This window comes from Loxodonta africana, chromosome 3 (genome assembly GCF_030014295.1).
Source record: "Loxodonta africana isolate mLoxAfr1 chromosome 3, mLoxAfr1.hap2, whole genome shotgun sequence".
NCBI classification, from domain to species: Eukaryota; Metazoa; Chordata; class Mammalia; order Proboscidea; family Elephantidae; genus Loxodonta; species Loxodonta africana.
Window position 1 is genome coordinate 45,692,226 of NC_087344.1, and position 13,902 is coordinate 45,706,127.

The following is a 13,902-nucleotide window of genomic DNA, read 5'->3' on the forward strand; positions in this document are numbered from 1 at the left end:
CTGGCTGGTTGCCTCCCTCCCTCCTTCTCCTATGCCTGGCTTTTCAGGGCTGCCTGTCCATTCTGTCTACTCCACCCCCACTCCTCAGCCTGGGGGCAAGAGACAAGAGAAAGGAAGGAGGCCCTGCTCAGATCCCCTCCCCCCCAAAAAACCCCACTGCCATCGAGTTGATTCCGACTCATAGTGACCCTATAGGACAGAGTTTCCAAGGAGTGCCTGGCGGATTTGAACTGCCGATCTCTTGCTTAGCAGCTGAACTGCCGATCTCTTGCTTAGCAGCTGAACTGCCGATCTCTTGCTTAGCAGCTGTAGCACTTAACCATTATGCCATCAGTGTATCCAGCAGCCTGGAATTCACCGATCTGCCTACTTGAACAGCAAGTGCCATATAACGTGGAACATTCAAAGCCACCATCCTTACAGTTACGATCGTGGATTGCAGCATCTGTGTTTCTGGCTTGGCTCTCGCTCTGAGCATGCTTTCCTGGGTTGTTTAGACTAGGAGTTCTCAGTCCTACTGCCCCATAATTTCTTCCTCTTGTGTGGGGGGGGCGGTGGGGTTGGTTGCCACTCAAGTAGCACAAGTCTTCCTACAAGTCAACACCTGGCTGGTCCCCACCTCCGAAGGCATAGTGTGGTCAACACGGGGAAAGACCTTGGGTGGTCCTGCAGATGACACCCAAGCAAGACCATCACAAACTCAGTTCAGCCCCCAGGCTAATGCCCCACACAGGACAGTGGTCTGCGAAGCAGCAGGCTTATCCTGTAGCCTCCCAGGTAACCCCGTTACTTCTAGCAGCAATGAAGGCCAGTGGAGATATGCACCCATGGGCCAAACTGAACCAGTCTCCCTGTGAACCAGGGGGAAATGTCCCAATTTTTCCTTCCAGAGAAGTCTACACTTACACAGAAATATACCTGACAAACATGCATCTTGACCTTGTCTCCTAGGAGCATGCCCGTTCATTTAGACTTTCTTCCTGAAGGGCCCTGCTTCCAGTCCACTCCTTTTCATTTCACCAGAGACAAAGCAGAATGTTTTCAGCTCCCCCATAGCCTCGACCTGAACATATACAGAGCGCCTCTTTCTCAGGAGGTAGGCAGTAATGGATGCCTTCGAGGAGGCTTTCCTCCAAAAAGCTCAGAAGGCATTTGCATCAACGATCTCATTTTATTTTGCAAGGAGGGCCCAGGGATAGTGTCCGCGTACTACAGATGGGATGCATGAGGCCCAGAGATGCGTGCGTCCTCTGCTCAACTCTGCCATTTGGAATGATGCTCAGAAAAGCCTGCTTTCCCCATGGGAGGGGAGCCCCACTCCGTGTCTGTCTCCCAGCATTTGGGAACAAACCCCTCAATAGCGTCCCTAGGCCTCTTGTTTCCCCACCTATGAAACGGGGCAACACCCTCTGTCTTCCTCCTAGGGGACTGAGGAGAAGGGAGATATCAGATGTGGCATGAAGAGAATCTCTCAAAGGAAGGCATTAGGTAAACACACGGAGTGGGTGTCATTGTGATGCTGCACGTCTTACCGCCATCCTTACAAAGCCCTGTTTCTCTAACTCTTATACACGAGGAAGGGTATTCCATTTTAAAGTGGTGGGGGGTGTGCGGATCCACAGTTGTCAATCCTTTTCTCGGCCAGTCAGAGGTCTTCAGGCATGCCTGGGAACATGAGCGCACCCATCCTTTCAAGTTCCCATACACCGAGCTGATAGAGGCAGCCCACGGAGCATGGTCTTGGTTTGGGTGGCATGGTTTTTGTTGGAACCAGTTTTGAGTAACTCAAGCAGCCCTGGTATCACGGTGGTTATGTGCTCAGCTGCTAATCAAAATGCCGGCGGTTCAAACCCACCAGCTGCTCCGTGGCAGAAAGATATGGCAGTCTGCTTCCATAAAGATTTACAGCCTTGGAAACCCTATGGGGCAGTTCCACTCTGCGTTGGAATTGACTCGATGGCAATTGGTTTGGTTTTTTTTGTGAGTAGCCCACCCTGGACGGAGACATATCCTTGTTCATGATGTCCTCCCTGCTTCCAGTCCACTTAATCAGCCTCCCATCCCTCCTGCCTCCAAACAGGATTGAACAAGTGCTCTGGTTTGCCGGGGACTGAGGGCATTCATGGGACACGTGACTTTCAGTATTGAAACTGGACTGACGCTGTCGAGTTGATTCCAACACATAGTGACCCTACAGGACAGAGCAGATCTGCCCCATAGGGTTTCCAAGCAGCAGCTGATGGATTCCACTGAAACTGGACAGTCCTGGGCAAACGAGGATGGCTGGTCACCTTCCTGTGAGGTTGCAACATTGCTGACTACATGGTTACCCAGAATCTAACTAGTGATTGGCTCCCACCTCAGTTGCCAAGAGAAGAGCTGCTCTCACCTGAAGAACTAGCCTGGGTGGACCTGGCCTTCTCCTGCCACGGAGTGCAGACTCTAGCCTTGCCCATCTTTGATTTTGAGAAGCTGGTCCCCTCACTGACAGGGATGGTGAGCACCCAGAGAGGGTCTTGCCAACTAAACAGGCATGGACAAGCCCCAGAGGAACCTGGGACTGAGGTTCAGGGGAACACCTCGGGGGCTGTGCCTCTCCTGGTCTAGAACCATTTGGCCTGAGACACTAGGATTTATCAGATGAGCTTGACATACCAGCCAGGCCCCCTTGTATAATCCTTTCACTAATTTACTATTAGATGGGAAATTACTCCTCACCCAGGAATATAAGTTTTCATCTTATTTTAAGTTAGATTCTTAAAGCAATTACCGAGGCATCTGGCGATGACTTCACCACCGCGGCGAGCGGGCGCTGAGGGGAGAGGGGCAGCCCGCGAGCACACAGACCCCTGGCTCCGGGTCCCTGAGGAGAGGCCGGGCAGAATGGGGAGCCCCTAAACACTTGGCTTGGGTCCTGGGAGGCAAGTGGGGGGCATGCTGTCGTCTCCAATATTTGCTGTTTGTGGAAAAACTCCTTTCCAGCACCACCTGCCCCATGAACCCACTGGTGGCAGTTGTGAAAAGCCTCAGCAGCTGCTGTCGAGGGAGCATTTTCTATTTTTAATTGTTCGATTGGAATATTAACTCATCTAGGCCCATTCCCAAGGCATACTTCCCAGCCAGAGGGTTTCCCCCATTTCCTATACCTTCCTCTCTTTCACTCTCTACTCAGAAATGAACTTTGAAATGAATAATCGGAGGAGACACACACCTTTCTGAGTTTGCATGGGACCATACTATGCTGGAGAGAAAGAAGGTAGGCCCCTTACTGACCCACAGGAGACGCTGGGAGCAGGTCTCCCTCTCTTGCTTGACTCTCTGAGCAACTCACCCTAGGCCCCAGGGCCAGAGAGGCTGGATCAAGAAGGCAAAGACCATGCCTATCTAGTCCCCACTTTTCCTGGCTAAGGGGGAACTTTAGACTGGCCCTCTTGCCTCAGTCAGCCCCACCCACTCAGTCTGCTCACTCCCCAACTTCAAGGGCAGAGTAGAAGGGCTGGGGGCACCCCTACGGCACCCAGCAAAGGAAGGAAGGGGTCCCTGAGAGGGAAGCACATGTTCCTGGGTTCAGGGGGTTGCGCCCCAGGGCCTGGCTTTCCTTTGAGCTTCCATTTAGGAGAGGAAGGGAGGGAGTGTCCCTATGGAGCCCCTACGAGTTCGTCAGCCCCTCCTCCATGGAAGCAACTGTCTGTTCCACAAATGTGAAAGTCACACAGACCAGCTGAGCCGAAGTGTCACTTGAACTTGGGACAGAACATACTGCTGGGAAGAGGTTGCTGGGGACAAACCCCTCCACCCACTTCACCCCTTCCCAGGAGAGGCCCCTACTCTCTGCCTCCTCTCCCAGCACCCCAGGCCTACCGCTGGGCTCTTCCCTTTCAAGGTCACCACCGTCCACACCATGAATATTTACTCACCAGACTAGCCCTGTTAGCAGCACTCACCACAAATATGCTTTCTGATAAAGTTGGCAGAAAAAAATTCTAGAGTGCAAAACAATGTCAGAAGCCATCCCCCACCCGCTCTGTGTGCGAGTGAGGTGGGGCCTGGAAACAGGTCCCACAGCCAGCGAGGGGTGGGGGATGTCCTGGAGGAAGCCTTCTCACTCTCACGCTCCTCCTTCCTGTGGTACCTCCCAACTAGAGGCCTGTTGCCAAGGGGACCAAGGCGCTGGGACAGGACTCAGAGGCATTTCAAAGCTGAGCACTGGGTCTTGGCCCCCAAAGGGTTCAGTCAGACAGACGTGGGGAGTGGAGTGCTGGCCTGTGCTTGTCGCCAGCCCCCAGCTCTCTTGGTGGTCTCTGGAGGACAAGGAAGAGCTGGGCGGCCCCTTCCCCTGCCTCTCCCAGTCCGTCTCACCTCACTGAACCTCCTTCCCACCCGCCCATCCTCCCTCTATGCACATGGGCTTTAATGTTTTTATTACCTGTTTGACTCGCTGCCTTATTGCTTCTCCCCTTAATGGGGCCGTAACCGTGGAAACGAGGAATAAACGGCCACCAGAAAATGAGATGATTAAACAGGTCACCCTGGCAAAACAAACTCATCGCAAGGAACCTCTGGGGGTGGGGACAGGAGGCTCCCCTCCCCCCACCCACCACCAGGAGGCTTGGGCCAGGTCAGAGACCCTGCTTCCCTCTCCCTAGAACTGGGGCAGATGCAGCAGGGCGCCCCCTGCTGGGCAATGCAGCATCTTGTCCATTCCTCTCTGAGGTCCCCCTCTCTGAGGTAGCCCTCCTGGCTCGCTGCAGCCTTGGGCTCTCGGGCTGAAGGGGTGGCAGGGAGGGATGCACTGCCAAAGAGGGAGATAAAGATCGTAGCCAAGGAGAAGGTGCACCTCCATGTGCAACGCAGTTCCAGATCCCCTCCCTGCTGGCATTCTGGACACCTCCTGCTTTCTCACTGTTGGGGAGTTCCCCAACCTAGTGCTTTGCCTGGTTCCTACATCTGTCACCTATTCTCCGAAGCTCATTTCCTCCCCAGGTACCCTTTAGTTTACTAAGAAAGCCCTAAAAGGTTAAGGCCAAAGCTCAACTCAGGAAGGTTTCTCTGGGATTCCTTGGTCTGTTGGAGTCACAAATTTGTCCAACCTCCCCCCACCAGACAGTGCCCTGACCTCAGCCAAAGAAGCAGCTAGAGAGGGCCTTGCTGGCTTTAAGAAGGAGTTTCAGCAGTCCAGAGTCTATGCCACTGGCAGAACCTACAGGACCAGATGGGTGGGAAGAAACCCTAGGAGGAAGCCTGTGGGAAGACCGCACAGCCAGCTCAGGAGCAGCCCAGACACCATACCATGGGCAGAGGTCAAAGCCCTGGCAATCTGGGTGGGCTCTCAGCATGAGCCCACCCCCTCCTTTGTGGCCTCACTTCCTCACTGGGTCTGCCTAGCTGGAGAGGCCCTGGAACTGGGGAGCAGGAACTAGAGAGGACAGACACACTGAGTTATGGTTTGCCTAGGGTGACGGGGCACAGAAAGGGGAGATAGGCAAGGGAAGAAGTAGCAGAGTCCCAGACCACCCACTGGCTACTACCCCCCTGACCCCACCAGGCAGCAGGCTGCAGAGTCAGGTCCTACCTTATATCCTGGACCCTCCCAGCCCCAAGCCATGGTTCCAGAAGTTGATGTGGGGCTCCCACCTAACCACACAACTCCTCTCTTTATCCTTCTACACCCTTGCCCCCTTCAGATCATGCTAATCCCAGCGCCATACCTTCCTGTAAACCAGCTCTGGAAAGCTCTTGAGGAGCTAAAAGCCAGGTCCTAGGGGAATCGGCCAACATTTCCTGCTTTCCTTCTTTTCCCCCACCAAGAAGCAGGGGAAGCACTTGGGGAAGAGACGCATCAATCAATCAATTCCGCCAGCACTTACAGTGCGACAGAGACCCAGCCCTCCACCAAACACTGGGAGGAGATGTCAAAACAGCGCTAAGGCCTAATGGTCACCATTACGCGAGCAGCAGTTGCAGAGGAAAACCAGGTCCCTGGCTTGGGCCTCCTTGGAGCCAGGGCACACGGAATCTGAGAGCTGCCCTGGTACACCACTGCCACAGGGATAACCAGATGCTCACAGCAGCAGCCCCCCAGGCAGCCTCTTATCTTTTATCTCCTTCCGGGTCCAAATGGGTATGAGGCTGGGGGGAAGGTGGAGGCAAGGCAAGAAAGGTAGGCAGGAAGGACCTAGCTTTAGAGAGCTGGATAGCCTAAACAAAAAAGGGCTGTGAACTATGGATCCCCAGTGGGAACCCTGAGTGTTGCTCTCAGAGGGTGAGGAATGCAAGGAGAGAGAAGAGGCCGGTGGAAGCCTCGAAGGATGGGGGATGGTGGAGGGGCCTTCTGCCTGCCTGTCTCCATCTGTCCCAATGTCTCCCATCCTTTCAAGTCCAAAGGCCACTCCTTCCCAAAGCTCCCTGCACCCTCTACTGGGTGCTACAGACAAATGTGCCTTTGCGTCCCTCCCCCAGGCAGGACTTGCAAACTTGGGGAGAACGGGGAGTCTTCACTGCTGCAACTCCTATAGCAGGTGCTCCCCAAATGCTCACTGGATTGCAGGCCTCGCCGTCTGCATGAGGTCTCTGTTGCACAGGGAATGGCATGTCCTCAGGAATCTGGGCTGTGAGGATGCTATTCCACCCCATGGCCTGGTGGCCAGAGGGATGCGCAATGGACTGCCAAGTTGCCGCCTTTCAGAATCAGTGCAGATGAAGCTGTCTGCTCCTTCCCCCTCCTCCTCCCTAGCTCCGTCCTGCTCCTGCTGTACCCTGGCCCAACCACCCCGGAACAGCTGCTGCTCACCTTGGGGACCTACAGGCGGTAATTACTACAGAGCCACTTCCTTCCCCCCACCCTCCCCGCCCCTGAGGATGAGGAGGAGGAGGAGGAGAAGGGAAAGGAGCTGAAGGAGGAGGCAGTGGCAGTAGCCAGGGCAGCAAGGTGTAAAAACCAGTCCCGGGAGGGCAGAAAGAGGAGGCAGGGGAGTAGCCAGGGCAGTTCAGAGCCGTTTCCAACACAAGCCTGGGGCCTGGGGGCCAGGGAGAAATGCCCTGACCCCTCCAGGAATAATGGGTGGCCAGAGGAGCTGATGGGGGCAGGGGCACCACTAAGCTGGTAGGCTCCAGGGAGAGGAGGAGGCAGGGCCAGGAGCTTCTGAGCCCCACTCATCCCCTGCCCAGACAGTAGGCAGGGACTTCAGCCAGGGGCAGCAGCTTTAATGAGAAGATACTGCTGCCGTGACTCAGCCCTCCAAAGGTGCCTCTGTTTATTTTATTTTTCCATCATAAAAGCTCAGGTTGTGATTTCGCCAGATTCCCTGGCTGTAGGGGGTTGGGTGAGAATGAGGGCTGGGAGAGGGATCTGACTAATATTAGCCCCCCAGCACCTTTCTTGGAGAGGAAGGTTAATGGGTTCCCTGAGCTGGGTCTACTAGGAAAAAAGGGCCTGGGTGGGGTGCCTGTAGGGGTCCTTCTGAACCCATTTTATCCTGAGGTTTGCTCTGATGAGTTATGCCTAGTACTATGGCTGGTTCAGGGGGTCTTGTCCCAGTCCAGAGCTGCCCGTTTTTGCATGCTTGTCATCGAACTAAAGGGCCCAAATAATCTGCCTCTTGCCCCATCCATTCAACTTATTCCCCCAAGATCACCCGACCAAGTCCTCCTGATAAAATCAAGTTGGGAGTCAGAGGACCTGAGACATTAAAGGTCATCTGATGCTTGGGTCCCCCCAAACTTCACTGCCAGCGTCCCCCCGCCCCCCAGCCTCTGTTCACATGGTACCAGGAAACTCACCACTTCCAGGATGGCCCAGTCTGTCCTTAGCTCTGACTGGTCCTTCCTGCCAAGATGGCACCAATGTGCCCACCCCCTGCGGTAGACTGGCAGAACTGATGCCTAACCTGATGGCAGGGACCGGCCCCATCTGAGACTGGTGCAGTGGGTGTATCTGGCTAAGAAAAGGCTCTAGGAAGGAAAGCCGAAGGCAACCTGCTCTACCCCAAACACAGCCTGGCATCTTTCCTCCAGACACAGCACACAAACTTCCCACTCCCCGGTACGTGCTGGGTCTAAGGCATAACCAGAGCTAGCAGGGTTCCTAGGAGCCTCCACTCCTGGCAAGGCCCTGGCCTTGAGCTGGGGCCTAAAGAAGCTCTGCGAGCCTGGAAGTGGCTGACACTCAGGGCACCAGGGGCATGCCCAGTGTCAGATGGCAGCCTCCAGCCAGAAGCCTGAGCAATGCATAGTGGGGCAAGGTTGGGAAACCTAACTTTGCTCCCTGGGGTCAGACGCCACCTGGAAGAAGTCTGCAGCCTTCCTTCTCCTTCCTTGAGACTCTGTGCCCTCAAAGCATGTAAATGTGGCTACTAGGAAATTCCACTCCAAGAACAGGGCTGATTAGCCAACCTAGTTCAGCTCCCTTGGCCCCACCTCCACAGCAGGAGCCTGGGCCAGGGCAGTCTACATGTAATACAAGGGGGTCCTAGCCCGGAGCCTCAGCAGAGCTCATCCAGGGACAAAGAAGCAGGCCTGGTGCTGCAAGGAATGGGCATGGATTCCTCCCACTGCCTCACCTCAACAGCAGGGTGTGACAGCAGGGCCAAGCAGGGCAGGGCCACCACTCACTGCTGCCCTTGCAGCCTGTGGCCTTCCTTTTGAACTCTGCTCTCTTGCCTACTTGGCCTTTGACCTTGCTGAAGCCTACCTTAGATCCCTTAGGTGACAGCTCTAGCCCTGGACGGTTCCTCCCTTTCCTCTCAGTTCCCCCAAAGTTTTAGGGAGGGCCCTTACAGCCAGATCCCGGAGACTCAAGGGCAAGTTCCTGCTCCCAGCTCTACTGCTGTTTTCACAGCCATTTTTCACCTCAGCTTCCAGGGCCCAGGAATCAGCCTGGTAGGGGCCTAATCCTGGGGAGCTTCCCAACTGCTGGATGGATTTACCTGTGTCTGAAAGCTTCCTCCTTCACCCCCCTCTCTGCTCCCGGTTCCCGCCCCCAGGGAAATCACTCTAAAAGGGCCTAATGGAACCAGGTCCTCTTCTCTTCCTCTCTCTCCTCCCTCCCTCCCTCCCTCTCTCTTTTTTTTTTTATTAGCATTTGTGGAATTTATTCCCAAACTCTCCTAATCTTCCGTACACAACCATTTGATTTGCATAACCCAACCCCCTCTCATAAAAACTGGCTGCTAGTTTAATTAAAAAATGTAAATTTGCTGTCATCTCGGGGCCTGGTGAATTAGGACGACATCGGCATTTTTTATTGCTAAAGACGTCCAGATTGATCCAGCCCTTGGCTGAACTATGGTGGGGGAACAGGAGTCCACAAGGCCCCTGAGGGTCTTGAGGTCCTGCCATCCCCTCCCAAGAAGCCATGGTTCTCCCACCACTGAATAACTTATGGTTGAGCGCTTCCCTATCTAGACATGTCCGAAGTAACGTTTACCCATGACCCAACGCTTGTTGAGTCCCTGGTGCCAGCAACCCTTTGGGGCCTGCATCTCCAGCCTTGTATGGTGCTAGAGAGACCCACACTGTGGAAGCTGCCCATGGTGTCCCCAAAGGAAGAGAGACCCACGCTGCACTAGCAATGACCCCTAGCGGGAGAGGAGGCCCTGGCCCTGCCTGTGTCCAGGAACATGTTCAGAGGCTTCTGAAGGCAAGCATGGAGTCAGCCCGGAGGTGAGCTCAGACTAGATCTGAGAGTTGCCACCTGCTTTTCTTTTTTTTGTGAAGAAGGAAAAAAAATGCTTTCCTTTTTTTGTGAAGAAGGATCAAAATGCTTTTCTTTTGAAGTTCTGAAATTAAGTGAAACTTGCAAGTTCAAAGAAGAGGCTGAGATGCTATCATCGGATGACTCCTCCAGGAAAAGTCAGAGCTGTGACACCCCAGACCTCCCCTCGTTGAGGGGCCAGAGTCCCCCTGGGTCCTGCCAGCTTCAGGACTAGCTGACCTCAGGGGTCCTTCTAGCTTCTAGGAAAAGTTTTCAGAACTGTCCCTGGAGTGTTGGGAGAAGTCAGGCTCCCCAAGGCTCAGGAGAGATGCCACAAGAGGTTCTGCCACCGCTTCCTGCTTGGACTGGGAGTCCTCCCTACAGTCAGGACACCCCCCAGAAGGGCTCTGGAGTCATGCCCCCATGGCACACTGGGAGGGACTAGTTGGAGTAGGGCAGGAGGATGGAGGCAGCTGGCACCTCCAGATATCAGCAGGAAGATGAGGAAGGCCCTCCTTCCAGGTGAGTAATTCCTGGGTCCCATGTGCCCGCCCGCAAGCAGAGGCTTGCCCGGCCCAGGTAAGGGGTGGTACATTACCACTCCAGCTCGTCTCTAAGGTCTGTTTTTTGGCTGGGATGGGTGGGGGCCCCATTTCCGAAAAAAGGGGGTGGGGCCTGAGAGGGAGGTGATGAGGCAACTGATTAGAGGTGGGGGTGGGCTGGTTCTCTGTGGGAATGGAGGGCAGGGTGGGGCAGGGTGGCAGCAGTGGCCTTGGACACCTTCATCACTTTGCCCAGCAGGTGGTGTCACACCCTTCCTGGTCATAGGGATCCTGAGGCACCTCCATATCCAATTTGCCAAGATCACACCTGGTGGGACAGAGTCTTAAAACTCTACGAACTATCCCTTCCCACTGAGAAACAGTTTTTAATTCTGGAATCCAGATGTTGGGGTCCATGGAGTTGAGGTGACCCACCCAGGCCATTGCCCTGAGGTGTTCATCTGAACCTTGAACCCTGAAATGACTAGTCTCCTAAAAGTGACTTTTATGTGTAACAATAATCTTGCTAATTTAGTAAACATCATTTACCTCGAGCATTGTGCTCTTTTGAAGAATTCAGTCAGTTTCGGGAAACGGAAACTCCAGGGTTGGGCTACAAGCTGTGTTTTAGGGTAAACTGTTGTTATGAAAACACTGTTCTGGCCCCACTTCCATGGCAGTGTCGATAAGATGGAGTACAAGAATCTTTGGAAGTTCTTTTCTCTTTGGAACACTTTTGACTCCTTAGTCGACATGTTGGAGCCCTGGTAGTACACTGATTAAGAGATCGGCTACTAACCAAAAGGTCGGGAGTTCACATCTACCAGCGGCTCCTTGGAAACCCTAAGGGGCAGTTCTACTCTGTCCTATAGGATCACTATGAGTCAGAATTGACTCGATGGTAATAGGTAGTCGACATGTTACCCCCCCCATTCACAAATCATATATTCAACAAGCTGCAATCAAATTCTATTATTGGCTTAATACGATTTTTGCTTTAACACCGCTCATACCCTCTTCCTACAGCCTGCCACCATAACACCTACCCCGGGCCCCCCAGTGCTGCCTTCTGCCTACACCTCTTTGACCTCAGAAGGTCAGAGGTCAACTCATGGGTCCCAACGCGGTTGTCCCAAGGACCAGTGTCATGAACTTGGACCTATTACAGACAACAACTCTAACAATCACCGCCACTACCCATGCTATAAATGAAGCAGAAGGGTTCAGAGGTCAGTCTCAATGAATAATCAATCTGTTTATTATTCACTTTTTTTTTTTTTTAATTTAGGAAGAAGAAGGCAGCTTTTGACAGCCCAGGATCTAAGGGTTCTGGTTAAAATTCGGTTTCAGTACAGAGGGGCAAAGGAAAGCATAAAAAGCTTAAAACAAACCTCACTCCAGGCTTAGGTTGGAACCCCAGATGGGAAGAGAAGAGAAACATTGAGTAAAATCAGATTGAAACCAATAAAACAACAAAACCTCAGGACCAACTCTGCCCTAGGCCAGTGTTGTGCCATCTGAAGCCCTAGCCTAGGCCCCCTAAACCCAGACACCTATATTTAATAGCTTGCCTGGTCTACCCCCTCCCAGGGTGGGGGCTGAAAAGGGGAACGGGGGAGAGAGTCCTGGGCCCCTCACTTTGAACTGATAACAGCCGCCTCATCCCACAGACTCTCAGGTGAAAAATACTCATTAGCCATAATAAGCAGCTTGATCATCCGACACAGTCTTGTCCCAAATAAATTAAATTCCTTTACCTTGAGACAGTCGCCCCGAAACCAGACTAACCACCTTTCCCAACAGGACGCTGCTTTCAAAAACTAAACCACCCCCCACTAAAAAAATAAAAACACACACCCCATAGCCAGACATTGAGAGATCTTGCAGGGGGAAAAACACACACATACACACACACAAAACACGGAGCCACACAAAAAAACACGGAGCACAAAAACCCCCACCAAAACCCCCTAACTCCTCTCTCTGGGTGCCCCCCAGCACCCTCCCCCCTCGCTTCTTTCATAATGACAAGCATCAAATTAGTCACAGCCAGTAAGCAAGTACCAAATAATAACAATCGTATCATCCGAAGTCTCGCAATCCAGAAACCAGGGCAAGCGCGCGCAGCCAGCCCCCGACCCTCCCCAGGCCGCCCCCACCCGGGCTCAGCTGCCGCCTCATTGGGCTAAAAATAAGAACTTCCGTCCAAGAACCGAAAGAAAAGTGAAAGAGCCTCCCGGGCTTCCCACCGGCCGGTACCTGTGCCGAGATCCATTCTCCTCTCTTTGGTCCCAAACTCTTCGAGGAACGCCCAAAAAAGAAAAATAGGAAAGAAAGAGAAAATCGATTTAGTGGCTCGAGGTGCCCCTCTAGTCCCCCCCATCCCATCCCCCCCGCCGGACTCGCCTCCCCCACGATCGCAGGACGGACAGACCCCCGGAGCCCGGGGGATCAAGAAGGGTCCGGGAGGAGCCGGCGAGCAAGGGAGGGCGAGAAAGTTTCTTTCCTCTCGCTCGCTCGCGCGCCCCGGCATTGCACACGGAGCCGCTCCACAGTGCCCGCGAGTTTATTAAACTAAAAGAGAAACTATTTATAGACGCGGCCTTCCTGGGGGGCCTGGCCGGGCGCCGGAGACGCCCGCCCAGCCGACCTTCCCGCGCCCCGCACCCAGCCGGCCTGGGGCCCCAGCGGCCCCCCGGCTCCCCCCGCCCCGCGCCCGGTACTCACCATAGTCGGAGAGTCGAAAGCCGAATTCACTTAAATAATCAACTTTCATAATACTTAATTAATGCCTAATTGCAACTGATTACTCCCCGAATAACAAGTTGTTTTAAAACCCTGATGTCATTGCTCCTGACGGTAACACTCAGGGTAACAGTTTGGCAGGAGGGAGGGGGCGGGCGGGAGCGGCCGGGGGCGCTGCCAGAAGCCGAGGTGATTGGCAGGGCGGCCGGCACCGCCTTCTCGGGCCGGGCAGTGCGCTGCCGGCAGGTGAAGGAGCAGAGCTGGCCCGCCCCGCGCGCCCGTCGCCGCCGCCGCCGCCGCCGCCGCCCCGCGCGCCGCTCGGCCGCCGAGTCGGGATGCTGGAGTGAATGGGCTCGAGCGCGGCCGCGCCGGCGCGCGCCCGCCCCGCGCCTCACACGCGCGCCCGTGCGCGCCCGCTCGCTACACACGCGCGCACCCGCCTCACACGCCCTCCCTCCCTCTCGCGCGCGCGCCCTCATCGCACCGGCTCCGGCGGCCGCCCTATCAGGGCCGCGCGCCTGTCTTACTGGCCCAGCGCTTTCCCATAACTCTGGCTCCGGAGGGACGCAGAGGCCTTCCGCGCGCAGAGCCGGGGTGAGGAGGGGGTGTGAGGAAAGCCTGCCGAAGCCGGGGGGAGGTGGGACGCGCGCACCCGCGCCAAATGTCGGGGCGCCGGGCGCGCGCTCGAACGCTCGCTTCTGCCGCTCAGGACCCTCGCGGCGCGCCCCCTCCCCCGGCCGCGCAAACTTTCCCGCGCGGGCGCTCCGGGCCGCCGCCGTCGCGCCCACCGCCAGCGTGCAGTCCGCGGCCCGCCGGACCCGGCTCGCTTACCCGGGATTCGCGGCTACTGGGGCTTGCAAAGGGGTTTTGTTTCCCCGATGCCCTGAGTTTCCTCGTTTTTTTTTTTTTTTTTTTTTTTGGTTC

The 13,902-nt window shown here is 55.0% G+C and overlaps 1 protein-coding gene across 1 annotated transcript in view; it reads right to left on the reverse strand.

Annotated features, from left to right (window-relative positions):
• CASZ1 (castor zinc finger 1) overlaps positions 1 to 13,109 on the reverse strand; it is a 57,279-nt gene extending 44,170 nt beyond the window's left edge. The window contains exons 1-2 of the mRNA XM_064281268.1: positions 12,961 to 13,109; positions 12,493 to 12,531 (exon numbers count right to left, since the gene is read on the reverse strand). Coding sequence (XP_064137338.1) covers positions 12,493 to 12,531; positions 12,961 to 13,009 — 88 coding nt within the window. The 5' untranslated portion in view covers positions 13,010 to 13,109. The remainder of the gene's footprint in view (positions 1 to 12,492; positions 12,532 to 12,960) is intronic.
• Between the last annotated feature and the right edge of the window lie 793 nt (positions 13,110 to 13,902).